Below are 19,172 nucleotides of genomic sequence, written 5' to 3' on the forward strand. Positions count from 1 at the left end.
CGTAAACACTGTAGTAGTGCAAGTTTCTTTTTCTAGATTTTCTGTTATCTGATCTCGTCACCTTTTCTGTGATCTTCCTCTTGATCTCTTTCCCTCAAATTTAATTTCATGCATTCTTCTTGGTATTCTTTTTAAATTCATTTTCATTAGATGTCCTGATCACTTCAAGCAGGAATTCACAAGCATTTCTTCAAAACCTTTTAGCCCTAAACTATTCCTGTTGTCTCCATTTCTTATTGTCTTTCTTTTTTGTTTTTGCCACGTTGTCCTTCGAACTTTCATTTCTATTGTTTGTATTCAATTCATGTCATTTGTTTGTTAGTTTCCATGTCTCTGCTGCATAAGTCAAAATGGGCAAAAAGCAACATTTATTAATCAAAAGCTTGCAGTTCTGTGGGACGTCACTGTCCAAAAATAGAGACTACTTACACTGTTAAAACGGCTTGGCCAGTGAAATCCTCCTCATTATCCCTTGGTCTAAATTTCCACCACTAGAAGGTATACTTCGCAGAATATTTGAAGTTTTCACAACTCTTCAAATCTTGCTCATTGAGATTAACGCTATTAACTCTTATATTCCCGCTGCGATTAAAAATCATGTGGATCTGCTATTAATACGTTTATGTATTTTTCAATACAAAACTCTCCTTCTTCTTTAGCAACGACTGTTCCAACATAAACTGTCAGGTCAAGCCAATGTATGTTATTCATAGTTCTGTGTAACGCTGTTCCATTTATCTCATACTATAGGCTAAACGATTATTATTGCAGAATACCGAAACCAAACCTACGTTTTTATTTCTAAATATTGCAAACGCCAATGCGCTATAAAATAAACATTCATACATTGCATCACGTTTGTAGTTACTCTAGTAATGCTTTTATCTTATTCCGTATTAATATTTCACAGGAATTCCCCGCTCTTTTTTGCTGAGAGAGGGCGTTGTGTCGTTTGAGCATGTGCAGGTTTTCTTAAGAAAGTGTAAAACGATTTCGTTTAACGCATTATTATTAAAAAAAAAAAAAAAATACGAAGTTGATGTAATTGCATCTTGAAACTATCGATGACAGAATTTTTAATTAGGTTGTCTGTGTATATAGTACTCAAAATGCGTGATTTTTATTTTTATAACTCGACTTAATGCGCGAACCTGCTAACCGGATTTCAAGGGATCCTAGGATTTTCTTAACGAGATTAGTGTATTTAGGTTTCTTTAATTTTTGATATCCTTGCCAAGTTAGATCATCATTCATAAAGATGACCGAAAACATTTTCCTCTTTGTACCTAATATTATTGGTAAGCAGGAAATAGACATTTATAATAATCCAATAGTTTTTATTTCCTTGTTTGTGATATATACAGTCATCGACTTACGACGGGATTCATTTCCAACGAACCCGTCGTAAGTCGGAAATCACTATATTATTATTATTACAACGTGACAACTCCAAGGACTCATCGCGGAAATATATATGCTTCATAACCCTACTCACTACACCATTATTCAATTTTCAGGGATTACTATTTTCCCTGTCAGCCACTTCTCCATAAGGACATGTTAATGATCAATTTGTTGCTAAAATGTGTAGGTCTGTTTTGTTATATTATTTTAACTAATTTTATTTATTTTTTTGTTTATAGTGAAAAAATATAGTTTATAGCGAAACAAATGCGTGGAATTTTCAATTAAGAAAGGATACATGTGGAAGTACCGGGCTGGTGAGTATGACAAGCTCAGGAGATTGCTTGGTTCAGTGCCATGGCATGTAAAACTGCAAGGGCTGGAGGTTGATAGTGCATGGGAAGTGGTAAAGGAGTGTTTGAAGGAGGTAATGCCTGACTGTATACCTAGAGTTCGGATAGTAAATCAAGTAGGGGTTAAATGGATGAATGACAGCATTAAGCTTCAGCTGCAAAACAAGAAACAACTGCGGAGGGAATTTAAGGAAAAAGGTGACCTGCAGGCACACAAGCAGTATAAAGCACAGGCCAGAAAGGTAACGAGTGTGGTAAGGAAAGCAAAAGCTGATTATGAAAGAAAATTAGCCATGCAAGCTAAAGAGAATCTCAAACAGTTTTTTCGATATGCTGCAAGTAAAAGAAAAAATGTATATGGCAGAATGATTTTAAGGAATGCCAATGGTAGGGGATAACTGAATTAGTTGATGTAATGCAATTACTGAGCGAGTACTTTGCAAGAGTATATCATTCAGGTGGTGATATTGCAGAAATGAAAGATCCAACAGGTTATACAGGAATTGAGGTGAATGAAATGGAGGTGAATAGTATATTACACAACCCGAATGTGAATACATCTGTGGGTTTGGATATATATATACCAGCTCGGGTCTTACATGAAGCGGAAAGAATTGTCACTGCCCTTGACCATTTTGGTTAATTTGAGTCTCGGGTCTGAGTTAGTCCCGAGGGGGGTGGAAAGAGGGGAAAATAGTACCACTGCATAAGAGAGGTTCCAAGACTGCTGTTGCAAATTTTCGACCAATCAGCATATCAGGAGTTGTTGTGAAGGTTTTGGAGAAAGTAGTCAAGAGAAGAATACAGGAATGGATAGATGTTAACGGGATACTGTATGGGGGACAGCATAGTTTGTGAAGGGTAGATCGTGCTTCACTAACTTGCTCACGTTTTATAACACCATGATGGCTGAGCTGGATAAGGGTAATGGGTTTACAGTCATACTGCTGGACCTTGCTTAGGCCTTTGACAGGATACCACATGGAATTCTAATCAGCAAACTGCAGCATATGGGGATGGATATAGGGTTGGTGAGATAGATAGGAGGGTAATTGACGGAGAGATATCAGAGAGTAGTTTATTCAGGAGTAGTCCAAAAGGCCTGTGACTAGTGGTATGCTGCAGGGTTCTGTTCTTGGCCCACTATTTAAATTTGTTCATTAATAATGTCGGAAAGGATCTCAGAGGAACTAGTCATTTGTTTGCTGATGATGCAAAGTTGGGTAGAGCAATAGTGAATGCATATGATGTCAAAATTTTGCAAGATGATTTGGATAGATTGGGGGACTGGGCTAAGGAGAATGGATGTTAATTTAATGTGGCAAAGTATAAGGTTATGCATTTTGGAGTGAAAAGATTAGCAGCATTATACCACATTGGTGGAACTGTATATGCCATGAGAATGACGAAGCCAAGGATTTGGGGGTGTTGGTGGATCGGGAGTTGAAGTTCAGGGGGCACATTGCAAAAGTGGCTAAATCAGCTCATCAAATCACTTGGCTTTGTTAACAGCACACTTCTCACCAATTTCTTGTAAGGTTTTGTCTTTTTTTTTTTTTTTTTTTTTGAATCCTGTGTATGTGTTAACACATTTTCAGCATCTTCCAAACATCATTTATACACTTTGCTGTCATCTCATTCCATGCTGCATCTGCAAGATATTATGTTCCTTCCAAAAGTCTAAGGATTTTCTCTCTCTCACTAACAGCAAAAGCTTTTCTTAATAATATCATGTTAGAGGTTTAATGGAATATATACAAGACTAGGAAAGGATTAAAGCTAATTTTAATGCTTATAATATTTCATTTCAGTTCCTGAGGCATCTTCAGGGATTCTAAATAACTCTTGTAACAACACACATATACAAAAACAACATGATACTCAATGAAACATGTTGGTGACTCTAAAGTCCTATCTAGGTGGCGTGCCCTTTATGGGTATTTGTAAGTGACTTAGGATGTAAAGTGGGACCTCTGACAATTGTCTCCCAAATTTTGGGAAGTTTTATGCACCTGTATTTATTTAAATTTGGTTGATTTCTGAGTGCCACTGCAGATTCTAAAAGCAATCTTTCCTTTTTTGAATTTATTATGGTATGGGCATGGTGGTCTTCTTCCAAGAGATTCTGTGTATCCAATACATGGTCTGCAAGTCCAGATTGACAATAGTCATGATTGCAGATGTATGATTTGTGTTCATCTAAACAGATGGTCGCTGAACTGCATGTCTGTCTGTAGTAAGCCAGAATACAGGAACAGGGTACTTTATATACTTCAGGCACTTAAAGAGGAGGGAGCTGATATTTGGTAGAATGGATAAGGGTAGCCAGTTTCCAGTGGGGCTTAAAAGCTGTGTAGAGGTTGTGCTTTTTTAAAGACCTGGTTATTTTTTGTTATGTGCCCTGGAATTAGGTGATGGTGATGGCATTTCTGAAATCTTTCTTAAGCGATGGCTGAGGAATGGGGAGGAATTGATTATTTTTTTAATTCTGTTTGTGTTGTGTATGCAGGTAAATTTGGTTGAAAGAGAGGTTCCGCTGGAACAAAGATTATGGGCTCTATTGGTTAGAGCAGGGGGTTGGCAACCTTTTCGGACTCAAGAACCACATTCAACTTTTATTTTTTATAACCGCAAGCGTTTAATAAAAAGAAAATAGTGAGTGAAAAAAATACTTAAGTTATCAATTTTTATTATCTCAATCTTAAAAAACACAGAAATATTTAAAGTATGACATTCTTGTACTGACGTTGAATATTATATTCTTTCATAATAGCAACACTTTTATGACAAATAAGACAAAGGGACTTATCTCCATTTTCAATAAAGAAGTACTTGCTGTTCCATTCAGCATTAAACCTTCTTCCTTCATCTGCAATTTTACGTTTTCTTGAACCCAGTTTTGAAATTATTTTTAACAAATATATATCCTCTGAAAATAATAGTTGATGTTATTGAATTATATTAAAAGAGGGACCAGGGAACGAGACTGCGAAAGTGTGCCAAAATCTCGGTTGTCATCGGATGAAGTCGTCTTTGTTATCCCTACTCATGATGACTTACACGGTTGACTCGCATCAAGTTGCACGGTGATATCACAAAGTATACAGTAGGTATAAAATTATTTTTAATTTATTATTCATATTATAAAATGTATTATTTAAAAGGACCACATGCAATGTAAGTGTAGTCAACCTTTTATGGGCCGCATGCGGGTTGCCGGTTGCCAACCCCTGGGTTAGAGTTTTAATAATACCATATTGTTGAGAGGGGTGGTTGTGGTGGGAAAGTTTGTGAATGTATCTGCCTGTGTGAGTGGATTTTCTATATGCAGTGAAGGAAAGGTTACCTTTATAAAGGCATGTTACTAAGGTGTCTAGGAATGGTAAACTATTGTTATTTTCCTTTTCTATCATAAACTGGAGGTGACTGAGGAAGGAGTCTAATGTGTCTGGGCCATGTGGCCAAATAGAGAACACATCATGTACATATCTTATCCAGATAGAAGGTTTGAGAGGGGCTGAGTCTATGGCTTATTTTTCAAAATTTTCCATGTAAAAATTAGCAAGGTAGGGGGGGGAACCCATAGCAGGTTCCCTCTATCTGTTTGTAAATTTTGTTCTTCCAAGAAAAATAACTGGAATTGAGGCACAGGAAAAGAGATCTAAGATATCAGAAGGAAAATACATCTTTTTTAAGAATGTTAAAGTGTCATTTAAAGGAATATTGGTAAACAGTGATGTGATGTCAAAGTTTATCAGTATATCTGTATTATTTAAAGTTAGATTGTCAGTCAAGGTTTTAAAATGGGTAGAGTTTTTTATATAGGATATGATAAGTCCAGTGAGGGGGGTGGGGTAAGAGAGCTGTTTTGACAGTATAGCATTGAGCATCAGTGGCATCTACTATAGGTCTTAGGGAGGAATTAGGTTTGTGGATTTTGGATAAACCATATATGGGGGGGGATGAGAACTGAAGGGTTTCAGATTTTTTGTAATGTTTTGCAACCAGGAAGATACTTTTTAAATACATTTTTTTATATTTTTTAACTTGCATTTTTGTGGGATTGTGATCTAGCTTGATCTCAGAGAATAATATCCATTTTTCGATTATATTCTGTGGCATGCTACAAATTATCAAAATAGCTCGCTAACTCTTTTAAAGTGTTAAATCTCTTAAGGAGATTTAATAACATATTGCTTTGGCATAGATGTGGACTTTTTTGAGCTTTCATTGTCTGGTGTAGAATAGCTACTTTGTCTTGAAAAATGACTGTTTGTTCTTCAGAATAGGATTAACATTCTGCCCAACCCTTAAATTGCTTTAAATCCCCCCCTCCCTCCAAAGAGGATTACTATTATAAAAAACAAAGCAAAAAAAAATTACCTCGAATCAATTTTAGCAGTATTATATTTAAACGATGTGAAACAATGGTAACCAAATCAAGCAGCAATGATTTGCTTATTGAATTGTTTTATACAGATCTCTGATGGCAAGGTAACTTAACTGAATTAAATGTATATCCCTCTCATGCATGAATTTTTATATTCATTTATAAAAAATTATAATGATGATACAGTACCATTTAATCTTATTGTATTACCATGAATTCATTAATTTTGCTAAATTTGTGCCCAGTATATGTTAAAAATGATGTCCTCATCTGAGGACATCATTTTTGTGTGTCCTCATATGAGGCCCTTATGCATGAGAGGGATATGACATAAAAAATACATAGATTCTGCAGTATTTGATTGAATATAATTTTTTTAAAAAAGCTGCTTATATTTTACCTCATTAGACATCATTGTGTGTGTGTGTGTGTGCATGCATGTAATAGAAACCCAAACAGTTCATCAAAACTATGCTTTTTATAATTTTTTTTGGACTTGTTCTGTCATACCCTCTGATTTCTTTTTCTTTTTTTTTTGTCAAATTTGGCTAATTGTTTTCCTCTGTTACAAATAGCTTTTACACTAATTTTTTTTCTTACAAATGTTTTTTACTTGACACATTAAACAAATTTTAAAGTAGCATATTGTAGTTTTCAAGAAATCGCTATTAAAGTGTTATACTGTTTGACCACAGATGAGAGAACCCTTGACACTTCTGTGCATGGCAGAAGGCGAATCTATTCCGATAATAGGGTAATCAATTCGTTTCATGGGATGAGTGTTTATTGTTAAACGTCAGAAAATGAGTTTTTCTTTTGTGAACATTCTAGTTTTTAAAGTGGTAACTATTTTACTTGTATAACAGTTGGAAAATTTTATGTATAAAGCATATGATTTTGCATGTTGGTGATGAATTCATTAATCCCTTATTCTTTTCTCCCTTCAACATGAATTGACTCTTCTTGGCACTGCCAATATGGTTCTCTCAACTGTGGGCACACAGTATATATAAATATTCATGTATTAACAAAAAAACAAATAAAAAAAAAAAAGGCTAACAAAAGTATTTAATCTCTTATAGCTAGAGTGGTATTGCAATTTGGGAGTTTGTAATCTTCGTAATGAAGTGTTCTGGGTGGAATGTTCTTCATTTGATTACCATTTGAGAAGCTAGGAAAGAAAATAATATTCTTGGAAGCAATTTTCAGTAATGTTCAAGAGTCAGAAAGGAAAGTAGGGTAGAAAGAATAATGATCCCAAGAATGCTGGAAAACAATTATGGAAGAAACTGGCCATGAACCTAATGTCCTGACTACATTCCAAAGTCAGGAGATGAGAATGCTACTTCTCTTTCCGCACTCTTTCAGTTCTGCATTATCTACCTCAAGGCTAGAGCAGTAGCATTGTGATTGCTACTGAATTGAGACTGCTTTAGTAACTGCAGGTGAAATATTATTAATAAAATAATGTTGTTTTTACCTTTTATATTTGCAAAACCATTAAACCATCATATAAAAGCATAAGGAAAGGAACAGTTACATGAGATGCATGAAGTAAGCATTTGACTAATAAGGAAACAGAAATTATTTGAAAGAAGACTAACTAGGCCAAGAGAAATTCAGAGCACTCATAATTAGGTTTAATGGAATGAAACCAGCACAATGAAATAATCAAACACAAGTTTAATTCTTTTTTTAATTTAATTTTAATTTAACTTCTTTTTTAATTTAATTTCAATTAAATTTTTTAAAATTAATTCTTAATTCTTTTAAATTTTTTAATTCTTCTTTTTTTAAATTTAATTTTAATTTAATTTCTTTCATTACGTGACCAGCAGAAATAAAAGTGATAAAGGTTAACTCTCAAGCAAAGATCGATGGATAAGTGAAGTAGTTATAATAATTTGCTATAGATAAATATTATATTGGGGTGCTTAAGGGTCAAAGTTGTATAACTAAGAGGAGACCTCCACATAGCCTTTAAAGGAATGCTGAGAACTGACCAGGGCTTCTGAACTAATGTCCAATCCTCATCTTCTCATGGTGCATCCTGTTAGGTATCTACCTGGATACTGAGCTAATGGGATGGGCTGGCAATTTGGGATTTAGCTGACCAAATTGTATTCTTATTGGCTTAAAACAAAATATAAAATAATGGTACAACATGACAGAATTCCATGCGTTGCCCAATTAAACAAGACCCCCCCCCCGTTGTTTTTGCCAAGGAACTAGGGTCAACAGCGAAAAGTCAGCTACTGGAACAAATCCTAAAACACACCTCAACTCAACATCACCAGAGTTCAAGATCTGTACTATCAACAGAAGCCTGAATGGCAAAGAAATAGAGCTAGCGGAGGAATTGGATAAGTACCAGATTGACATAATAGGGGTGACTGAAACAAAAAAGACAAAAGCTGGTGAGATCTTTCTGAGCGATAAATGCAAAATGTTATATTCAGCAATAACAATCAAGGAAAAGGAGTAGCCATAGTATTCAGCACTAAATACGAGGCTAATCTTCTTGAATGCAGGCAATCTCAAGGCCAAGAGAAATGGAGTGATGTGGGAAATTTATCAGGATGGGAAACTGGACAATGAGATTTATTTGTGCCTATGGTCCCACAGAAAGTTCTATTAAGGTAGAAGTGGCGGAATGTTTTGAGGCTTTAGAGAAAGCAACTGACACAACGAAAAAGGAAAAGTTGGTCAGTCCTTGTTGGGGATCTAAATAGCAGAATAGGAAGTGATTGTCAGACATACAGAAATATTTTGGGAAAATTTGGAGAAAAGAGCAAAGCTAATAATAATAACGGAAAAAAATACCTGTTACATTTCTTCTCAGGACATGGACTGGTTATTACTAACACAATGTTCCAACAAAAAATGTACACAAATTCACATGGAGAAAAGGGGCAAGGAATAAGAAAAGTCTCATTGACTATGTTATTGTTGATAGTGATGTTTTCTATGTAGTGCAGGACACCAGAGTGTACATAGGGTTTGAAATTGGAAGTGATCACTATTTAGTCTTGAGCAGGACAAAATTGAATTTCATACTGAAAAGAAAAACATGTAAGAAAGTTTTAAAGTGAATAAAAGTTGAGCAGCTCTCAGATATGAACTGTAGAATAAAATACACAAACATTAATTCAATTTGAAATTCTTTCATTTCAAAAAAATGAAAGAGTTTGAGAACAGGAACCAAATCGTGAAGATTCAGTGACAAGTCCTGAAGAAAATACTGATTGATTCAGCCAGAGAGGCATATGGTGAAATTGTCTGCAAGGATAGAAAAATCGAACTCTATGCTGGACACAGAAAGTTAAAGAGGCAGTGAAGGAAAAGAAGAAAACATATAAGTTCCTAGCAAATAAGTCGGCTTGTGCTCTTAGAGAATACAGAGCCAAATGTAAGAAAGCTAAACATCGTGTAAAACTAGCTAAACAAAAGTCATGGGAAGACTTTGGTAAGAACATAGAAAATAAATATCAAGAAGTTGGCAAGATATTCAGGCAATGTCAGATTAGAAGTTCAAAAATGGAGGAATTAGAGATGATAAAGGTGACATGAAAACTGGAGAAAAAGATATCCTTGAAGTATGGAGTAATTACTTCAAAAAATTACTAAATGAAACAAGCAGTGATAGCACAGTCGTAAAAAAACACTCAACAAGTATGCAGTCAGCCAAAATATCCATAGTTAGTAGAAAAACGAAAGTAGAAAAAGCCATCAAAGGCCTGAAATGTGGAAAGGCTGCAGGAATAGATGATATTTGACCATAAATACTGAAGTATGGAGGTATAAAAGTCTTACAGTGGCTGCACTACATAATTCAGATGGCCTCGACAGAGGGATGAATTCTGGATGAATGCAATAGAGCTATCATAGTACCCATATATAAAAAGGGAAATAAAACTGAATGTGAGAACTGTCCAGCTTCACCGGGACACAAATATCCCCTATATTTACACTTTTATGCAGACTATACCAATCAAATTCTTTTCAAAAGCATCTGGCACCCTAACAAACTGATCCAACTGGGTGCAGATTATGATGCAATTGATTATTTCAAACATAAAAGACCTAAAGCCATCCTAAACTTAAACGCTGAGGACTAATCTCCTAGCCCACTCAGGGCGAGCAATTAGCTCATAAACTTTCTCCACTCACAGTTTCTCTTAAGATAGCGGGGAATATGAAAAGCTTTTGCTTCACCCACTTATGTCAGTAAAGTTGATAGTTGATAGAATGTGAGAATTACAGAGGTATTTCACTATTGAGTGTTCCTGGTAAGATATTTGCAAGTATAGTTGAGAAATGGTTGAGAAGGATTGTGGAAGAAAAGCTTGGTGAAGAACAAGCTGGATTCAGGCCAAATAGAGGCTGCTAGGATCAGATCTTCACTTTATGACAAATAGTTGAAAAATCATGTGAATATTACAGAGATCTGTATTTAAGTTTTGTAGATCTGGAAAAGGCATATGACAAGGTGGCAAGAGAGAAGCTATTCAATATGTTACGGTTATATGGTGTCAATGGGGCATTATATCAAGCAATATTTTACCTCTATTATTCATTATCTTTATGCACGGTTAGTAGTTGGAAGGGTATCAATCGTTCGATGCTGTTGGCACACACTTCCTTGATGAGTCTTTAGACTCCGTGGAGGTGTCAAATAATAATAATAATAATCTATGTGGATCATATTATATGATCCACATAGATTATTATTATCATACAGATGACAACATCTCCAATTTTGATGTCAAAATTGGAGATGTTGTCATCTCTTTTCTTTATGCAGACAATGTTATACTTCGACATAAATCTGCTACAAATCTGCAAGACTCCCTGACTACATTGAATAACTGTTGTAATAGATATGGTATGAAGGTCAGCAATAAGACAAAGAAAGTAGGCAGAAGCAAAAATATAAACTGCATTGTGAATGGAGAACCTATAGAACAAGTGAAACATTTCAGCTACTTAGGCATGATTTTTAGTGAAGATGGTAAATTAATTATGTAAATAGACAACAGAATGAACAAAGTTGGTAAGGTAGGAAGTCAATTGAATAAATTTATGTGGAATAAGAGAGAAGCAAAACACTAAATTAGCTATATACAAGACAGTGTTCAAACCAATTTTAACTTATGGATCTGAGTGCTGGGTCAGAAGTAAAACACTTGACCAAAGACTAGAGACCACAGATATGAGATTCCTGAGAAAGATTTGGGATATGAACGGATGGCATCAATGGCAATATTACATTAAAAATGAGGATATTAGAAAAGAACTTGACATGACATTGTCAGCATCTATTATCTAATCTCAGGTGGTATTGTCACTTAAACAGAATGGGCAAGGAATGATTAGTAGAACAAGTGTTCTCTGCCAGGTTGACAGGAAAAAGATCCAGAGGAAGACCAAGATCTAGGTGGATTGATATGGTAAAAAGTACCTTAGAATATATTGGGTTGGCAAATAAGTTCGTTCGGTTTTTCAGAGTGGAATGAAACACATTTTATTTAATATATATAATACATACTAGTCAGTTATATATCATCATCATCATCAAATTTCTGCCATGTACCCTCAAGGGGTGTACAGGATATGATAGTACTATATGAAAAAAATTACATCATTACTAACTTCCGATCTACAATTTTCCTCCAAATCAGTCTGTTACTTGTCAAAACTCCAACATTATCAGATCTTATATTTCTATCGTCTAAGGCACTTTGTACTGTATCAATCCACCTATATCTTAGTCTTCCTCTGGGTCATTTTGCTATCAACCTGGCAGAGAACACTTGTTTAACTAATCTTTTTTCGCCCATTCTGTTTAAGTGACCATATCACCTGAGATTAGCTCTGCTAATGCATTCCTGGATGCTGACAATGTCAAGTTCTTTCCTAATATCCTCGTTTTTAATATGATATTGCCATTGATGCCATCTGTTCACACCTGTAATCTTTCTCAGGACTGTCATATCTGCGTTTTGGTCTCTAGTCTTTGGTCAAGTATTTTACTTCTGACCCAGCTCTCAGATCCATGAGTTAAAACTGGTTTCAACACTGTCTTGTATACAGCTAATTTAGTGTTCTAACTAATTTCTCTCTTATTCCATGTGAATTTATTCAATTGACTTCCCACCATACCAGCTTTGCTGATTCTGTTATCTATTTCTATTTTTAATTTACTATCTTCACTAAAAATCGTGCCTAAATAGCTGAAATGTTTTACTTGTTCCACAGGTTTTCGATTCACAACGCAGTTGACATCTTCAACGATTCTGCCTATTTTCATTGTCTTTGCCTTTTTATTGCTGACCTTCATACCATATCTATTACAACAGCTGTTCAATTTAGTCAGAGAATCTAGCAGACTTGTAGCGGATTTATTTAGAAGTATAACATCATCTGCATAAAGCAAAGAGCTGACATTAACATCTCCAAATTTGATATCATGTTTAATACCACTTTCCTTCATAATGTGAACCATATAGATAATGAATAACAGAGGGGATAATGTACATCCTTGTCTCACACCAGATTTAACATTAAACCATCTTCCTGTACTTCAATTCTAACTGCTGACTTACAAATCAAATAAAGACTAAGTATTGCTTGATATAATGCCCTATTAACACCATATAACTGTAGCGTATTGAATAGCTTCTCTCTTGGCACCTTGTCATATGCCTTTTCCAAATCGACAAAACTTAAATACAGATCTTTGTTATATTCCCATGCTTTCTCGACTATTTGTCGTAAAGTGAAGATCTGAACCTGACAGCCTCTATTTGGCCTGAATCCAGCTTGTTCTTCACCAAGCTTTTCTTCCACAATTCTTTCAACCGTTTCTCAAGTATACTTGCATAGATCTTGCCAGGAACACTCCGTAGGGAAATACCTCTCTTTTTCTCACATTCAGTTTTATTCCCCTTTTTATATATGGGTACTATGAGAGCTCTACTCCAATCATCGGGAATTCGTCCCTCTGTCCAGGCTTTCTGAACTATGCAGTGCAGCCACTGTAAGACTCTTATATCACCATACTTCAGCATTTCTGGTCGAATATCATCTACTCATGCTGCCTTTCCACATTTCAAGCCTTTGATGGCTTTTTCTATTTCAAGTATGAATATGTATTCCTGACTGCATGCCTGGTAAGTGTTTTTTGCCACTCTGCTGTCATCACTGCTTGTTTCATTTATCAGTTTTTCAAAGTAATTACTCCATACTTCAAGGATATCTTTTTCTCCTGTTTTCATGTCATCTTTATCATCTCTAACCCCTTTTACAGAACTCTTTCCTCCATTTTTAAGCTTCTTCAACAACCTCCAGAATATTTTGCCACCTTCTTGATATTTATTTTCTATATTCTTGCCAAAGTCCTCCCATGACTTTTGTGTAGCTAGTTTTACACAGTGTTTAGCTTTCTTACATTTGTCTTTGTATTCTCTAAGAGCACAAGCTGACTTATTTGCCAGGAACTTTTGATATGCTTTCTTCTTTTCCTTCACTGCTTTTTTAACTTCTTGTATCCACCATGGAGTTCTGATTTTTCTATCCTTGCAGAGAACCTCACCACATGCCTCTCTAGCTGAATCAATCAGTTTGATTCAGCTAGAATGGCAATCAATCAGTCTTCAAGGATTGCCACTGAATCATCAAGGTTTGATTCCTGTTCTCAAACTCTTTGATTTTTTCTTCAATAATCTTTGTGTATTTTAGTGTACAGTTCACATCTGAGAGCTGCTCAACTTTTATTCGGTTTAAAACTTTCTTACATGTTATTCTTTTCAATATGAAATTCAATTTTATCCTGCTTAAGACTAAATAGTGATCACTTCCAATTTCAAATCTTCTGTACACTCTGGTGTCCTGCACCAGGAAGAAAACATCACTATCAACAATAACATAGTCAATGAGACTTTTCTTATTCCTTGCCTCTTCTCTCCATGTGAATTTGTGCTGATTTTTATGTTGGAACATGGTGTTAGTAATAACCAGTCCATGTCCTGAGCAGAAATCCTACAGATATTTGCCATGATTATTAGCTTTGCTCTTTTCTCCAAATTTTCCCAAAATATTTCTGTATGTCTCACAGTCATTTCCTATTCTGCTATTTAGATCTCCAATAAGGACTGACCAACTTTTCCTTTTTCATTGTGTCAGTTACTTTTTCCAAAGCCTCAAAAAATTCCTCCACTTCTACCTTAGTAGAACCTTCTGTGGGATCATGTTGGCTAGAGGGATTCATAGTCATTTGTGTTTGTTGAGAGCTCCTGATAAAATAAGTGTTATTTTAAGTTATCATTGATAAATTTACTTAAATATTACTTAGTTTTGTTTGCCTTGCGTATCTTAGTGTGTCTGTTTGTGTGTTTTTGGTGTTTCATTTTATAATTTGATAAAATAGGTTAGAAGTGAGTATGGCTCCCGTACGAAGGAAAATGGCGGCCAGTAGTGATGGTTCGCCATCTTTATTCAATAACGGTAATATAAAGGAGATGATTCAGTGTACTATCTGTGAAATGCACGGAGTGCGGTCGGAGTATGGTTAGATGATAATAAAGGAGTGAATGTGTGTAGAAAATGTAAGGAGAATGATGAATTAAAGTGTATTTCAGGTAGTGAGTGTGATATTTTTGTCAAATTTCAGAATGAAGAAAATAATGATATTACTAGAAATGGCAAGGTTGTACCAGAGAACTGTGAGGGCATGAATGTAGAGAAAGTGTGAATCATCATCATCATCATCATCAAATTCCTGCCATGTACCCACAAGAGGTGTACAGGAAAGAAACTGTAAGGAGAAAGTGTGAATGATGGTATTAATTCAGAGCATATTAATGGTTTTACAGAGAATAAAAAAGATGAGATAGATGCAATGAGTGAGATCGCGTTGTTGAGCGGAGCGATACAAAGTGCAAAGCGGCAGCTAGAGCGTATGAACAAAAGTCAACTGAGTGTACCAGCCAATAATAAAAAGTATAATAGGAAAAATAAGCGCAGTAGTGTGAACGTAAACAAAATGAAGGAGAGAGTGCTGTATGGAGATGCGTTAGTATGAGGTGTGTTAGTAGAGGATTTGACAAAATCCTACCAACCTGGTGCGACCATAAGGGATGTAACTGAGTCTATTAGAGAGCAAAAGGAAAGGGTGAAAGAAATGATTGTTGTGGCAGGTATGAATGATTTGAATGGAGATGAAATGATAGAGGACCTGAATGAATTGTTTGAGGTAGCAAAAGAAAAGAGTGAGAGAGTTAGGATGATTAGTCTTTTGCTGCAGTATGACAGTGAAGGGTCCCCATTAAAAGGAGGGCCATAATTGCAAATGACTTTATGCATGGGTTATGTATGACGAGTGGTGTGGAATTTGTGGACGTGTGGAGTGAGTTCGATGGGCGAAAGGATCTATATATGATGGATGGTTTGCATTTGAAAGGTTATGGTGTAAGGAGACTTGAAAAAGTGTTGCTGAATGTAGTGGATGTGCAAAATCAGGGAAACTAGATTTATTAAGGGGGAGGTGGAGTAGGTATACAGACCTTAGGGAGGCAGTTGAATGTATGAATGAGTATAATATGCCCGAATGAATAAGGACAACAAATCAGAATGGGATAGTTAATATAAGGCATCAAGGTAGGGATGGGGCTAATGTGGGTCTTAAATTCATGTACATTTTTGGCCATGGTTGGCACTTCCAGACCACAGGTTATTGGCATTAGTGAATCATGGCTAACTGTAGATGATATAGCTAGTGGGATTAAATGTGATGTGTATAGTGTGTTCAGGAATGACAGGGAGAATAAAATGGGGGGGAGGAGTATTTGTTGTTGATAGCCGATGAGCTGCAGCCAAGGAGAATAGAAGTTGAATTGCAGGATAGAGAAAAGAGCACATTTGAGACCATTTGGTGTGAGATTGTGGCTAGCAGAACAAAATATACAATTCGGTGTTGTTATAGACCAGGTGATGGAAAAGATGGTGGAGATAGTATGCACAAGCAAATAGAAGAAACGAGTGAAAGGAGGGTAATTATTATGGGAGATTTCAACTATGGTCGCATTGATTGGAGTGAGGAGAGGACACACAGAAGGAAGGAATTGGATTTTATGCGGTTATTAAGAGATAACAATCTGTGACAGCATGTAATGGAAAATACTAGGGGGTCAGAGAGTGCTTGACCTAGTAATTGCATCTGAGGATTTGGCTGTAACAAATATGAGCACATTGCCACCAATTGGTGAGAGTGATCATAGGGTCTTGACTTAGGAGGTGGCTAAAGGTGTGGAATTTACAATTAAGACAGGGTACATGTGGAATTATCTGGCTGGAAAGTATGACAAGCTTAGGAGTTTGATTGGTTCAGTGCCATGGCAAGTACAACTGCAAGGACTAGAAGTTGATAGTGCATGGGAGGCAGTTAAGAAGTGTTTGCATGAAGCAATGGCTGACTGTATACCTAGAGTCTGAATAATAAATCAAGTAGGGGTTAAATGGATGAATAACACCATTAAGCTTGAGCTGCAAAAAAATAAACAACTATGGAGGGAATTTAAGGAGAAAGGTGACTGGCAGGCACATGAACGGTATAAAGCGCAGGCCAGAAGGGTAATGAGTGTGGTAAGAAAAGCAAAAAAAGGATTACGAAAGAACATTGGCCATGCAGGCTAAAGAGAATCCTAAACAGTTTTTTTGATATGTTGCAAGTAAAAGGGAAAATGTATATGGCAGAATGATTTTAAAGAATACCGATGGTAGGGAAGTAACTGAATCAGTTGATATACTGAGTGAGCACTTTGCAAGAATATATCATCCAGGTGGTGACATTGCAGAAATGAATGAACCAGTAGATTATACGGGAATTGTGGTGAATGAAGTGGAGGTTAGTAGTCTATTGCATAACCTCAATGTCAATACATCTGTGGGATTGGATGGTATAACAGCTCATGTCGTACGTGTAGCAGCTAAAGAATTGTCAGTACAATTGACCATTTTGTTTAATTTGAGTCTCGGGGTCTGGGTTAGTCCTGAGGGGGTGGAAAGAGGGGCAAATAGTTCCACTGCATAAAGGTGGTTCCAAGACTGCTGTTGTAAATTACCGACGGATTAGCATTTCAGGAATCGTTGTCAAGGTCTTAGAGAAATTAGTCAAGAAAATAATACAGGATTGGATAAATGAAAATGGGATATTGTATGGGGGACAACATGGTTTTGTGAAGGGTAGATCATGCCTCGGTAACTTGCTCACATTTTATAACACAGTGACGGCTGAACTGGATAAGGGTAATGGGTTTATAGTGATTCTACTGGACCTTGCTTAGGCCTTTGACAGGATACCACATGGAACTCTAATCAGTAAACTGGAGCAGATGGGGATGGATATAGAGTTGGTGAGATGGATAGGAGGGTGGTTGATGGAGAGATACCAGAGAGTGGTTTATTCAGGAGTTGAGTCTCAAAGACGGCTTGTGACTAGTGGTGTGCCGCAGGGCTCTGTTCTTGGACCACTACTTATCAATTTGTTCATCAATGATATAGGAAAGAATCTGAGAGGAAGTGTTCACTTGTTTGCTGATGATGCAAAGTTGGGTAGAGCAATTGTGAGTGCACAGGATGTCAAAATTTTACTGGATGATTTGGATAGCTCGGAGGACTGTGCTAGGAAAAATGGATGTCAATTTAATGTCGCAAAGTGTAATGTTATGCAATTTGGGATGAAAAGAATAGCAGCAGTATATCACATTGGTGGAACCGTACTCCAGGAGATTGATGAGGCCAGGGATTTGGGAGTGTTGGTGGATAGGGAATTGAAGTTTAGGGAACACATTGCAAAAGTGGCTAAATCAGCTCATCAAATCACTTGGCTTCTGAAAAATACTTTAGCATGCAGAGACAAATAAGTTATTGTTCCTCTGTATCAAGCCTTGATAAGACTCCATCTGGACTACTGTGCCCAATTATGGACGCCTGGGTTTCTTCGTGATGGGGAGGAATTGGAGAGGATCCAGAGACGAGTGACCAAGATGGTAGCAGGTCTGTGGAATGAACCTTATGAGAATAGGTTGAAGATTTGGGTTGCAAAAATTGGTCGATAGGCAGAAAAGGGGTGATATGATTGAGACATTCAAATTACTGAAGAGTTACTATAAGATTAATCCAGAAGATATTTTTGAAAATAGGACTGGTGGGGGGAGGACTAGGGGCTATGCATGGAAGCTGGACAAGAATGTGGTTAACAAGGGTGTTAGAGCTAGGTTTTTTACTTGGAGAGTGGTGAATGAATGGAATAAGCTGCCAGAGTCTGTGGTGGGTGCTAAGACCGTGAATGAGTTCAAGGCAAGGTGTGATAGATACTGTGTGAATGTTAAATAGTTGTTCTTGACATGATGTTAGGGCCTCCCTCGATGATTCTGTCGACTCCTTGAAGTTGCCCAGAATAATTATAATAATCATAATAGGCACAAATAAGTCTCATTGTCCAGTTCCCCATTCTCATATTTGCCCACATTACTCTACTTGAGACAGACTGCCATTCAAGAAGATTAGCCTCGTATTTTGTGTTGAATACTATGGCTACTCCCTCTTTTCCTTGATCAATGACTTGCCATCTGTTTGCCAACTTCATTATGCCGCGTTCATAAAACTCCTGATGTTTACTGGCAAAAAACTGATCCAGGTGTCTTTTGACAGCCTCCTCATTAGCGAATGTTTTCCCGTTCAGAGAATTCTACAACAATCGGAATAAGTGATAATCAGAAAGTGCCAGGTCCAGTGAATACGGAGGATGCGGCAAAACATCCCAGCCACAATTTACTCTGGGTTGTTAACGATGTGTGGGGTCTGGCATTGTCATGTTGAAAGACAACTCCTTCTCGATTTACCAATTCAGGATGTTTTGTGCTAATTGCATGGGCCAGTCGTGTTAACTGTGAGCAATAGACAATTGAATCAATCGTTCTTCCTGATGGTAACATCTTGTAGTGGGCAACACCTTTATAATCCCA

At 36.5% G+C, this 19,172-nt stretch overlaps 1 protein-coding gene across 1 annotated transcript in view; it reads left to right on the top strand.

Annotated features, from left to right (window-relative positions):
- The first annotated feature begins 1,080 nt into the window (after positions 1–1,080).
- Positions 1,081–19,172, top strand: part of LOC150108903 (CDP-diacylglycerol--inositol 3-phosphatidyltransferase-like) — a 144,610-nt gene continuing 126,518 nt past the window's right edge. The window contains exon 1 of the mRNA XM_090404204.1: positions 1,081–1,298. Within this exon, the coding sequence (XP_090260330.1) occupies positions 1,259–1,298 (40 nt within the window). The 5' untranslated portion in view covers positions 1,081–1,258. The remainder of the gene's footprint in view (positions 1,299–19,172) is intronic.

The sequence above is a fragment of the Typopeltis vanoorti genome, chromosome 2, assembly GCF_054136105.1.
Source record: "Typopeltis vanoorti isolate ZY-2024b chromosome 2, IOZ_Tvanoo_1.0, whole genome shotgun sequence".
In the NCBI taxonomy this organism is placed as follows: domain Eukaryota; kingdom Metazoa; phylum Arthropoda; class Arachnida; order Uropygi; family Thelyphonidae; genus Typopeltis; species Typopeltis vanoorti.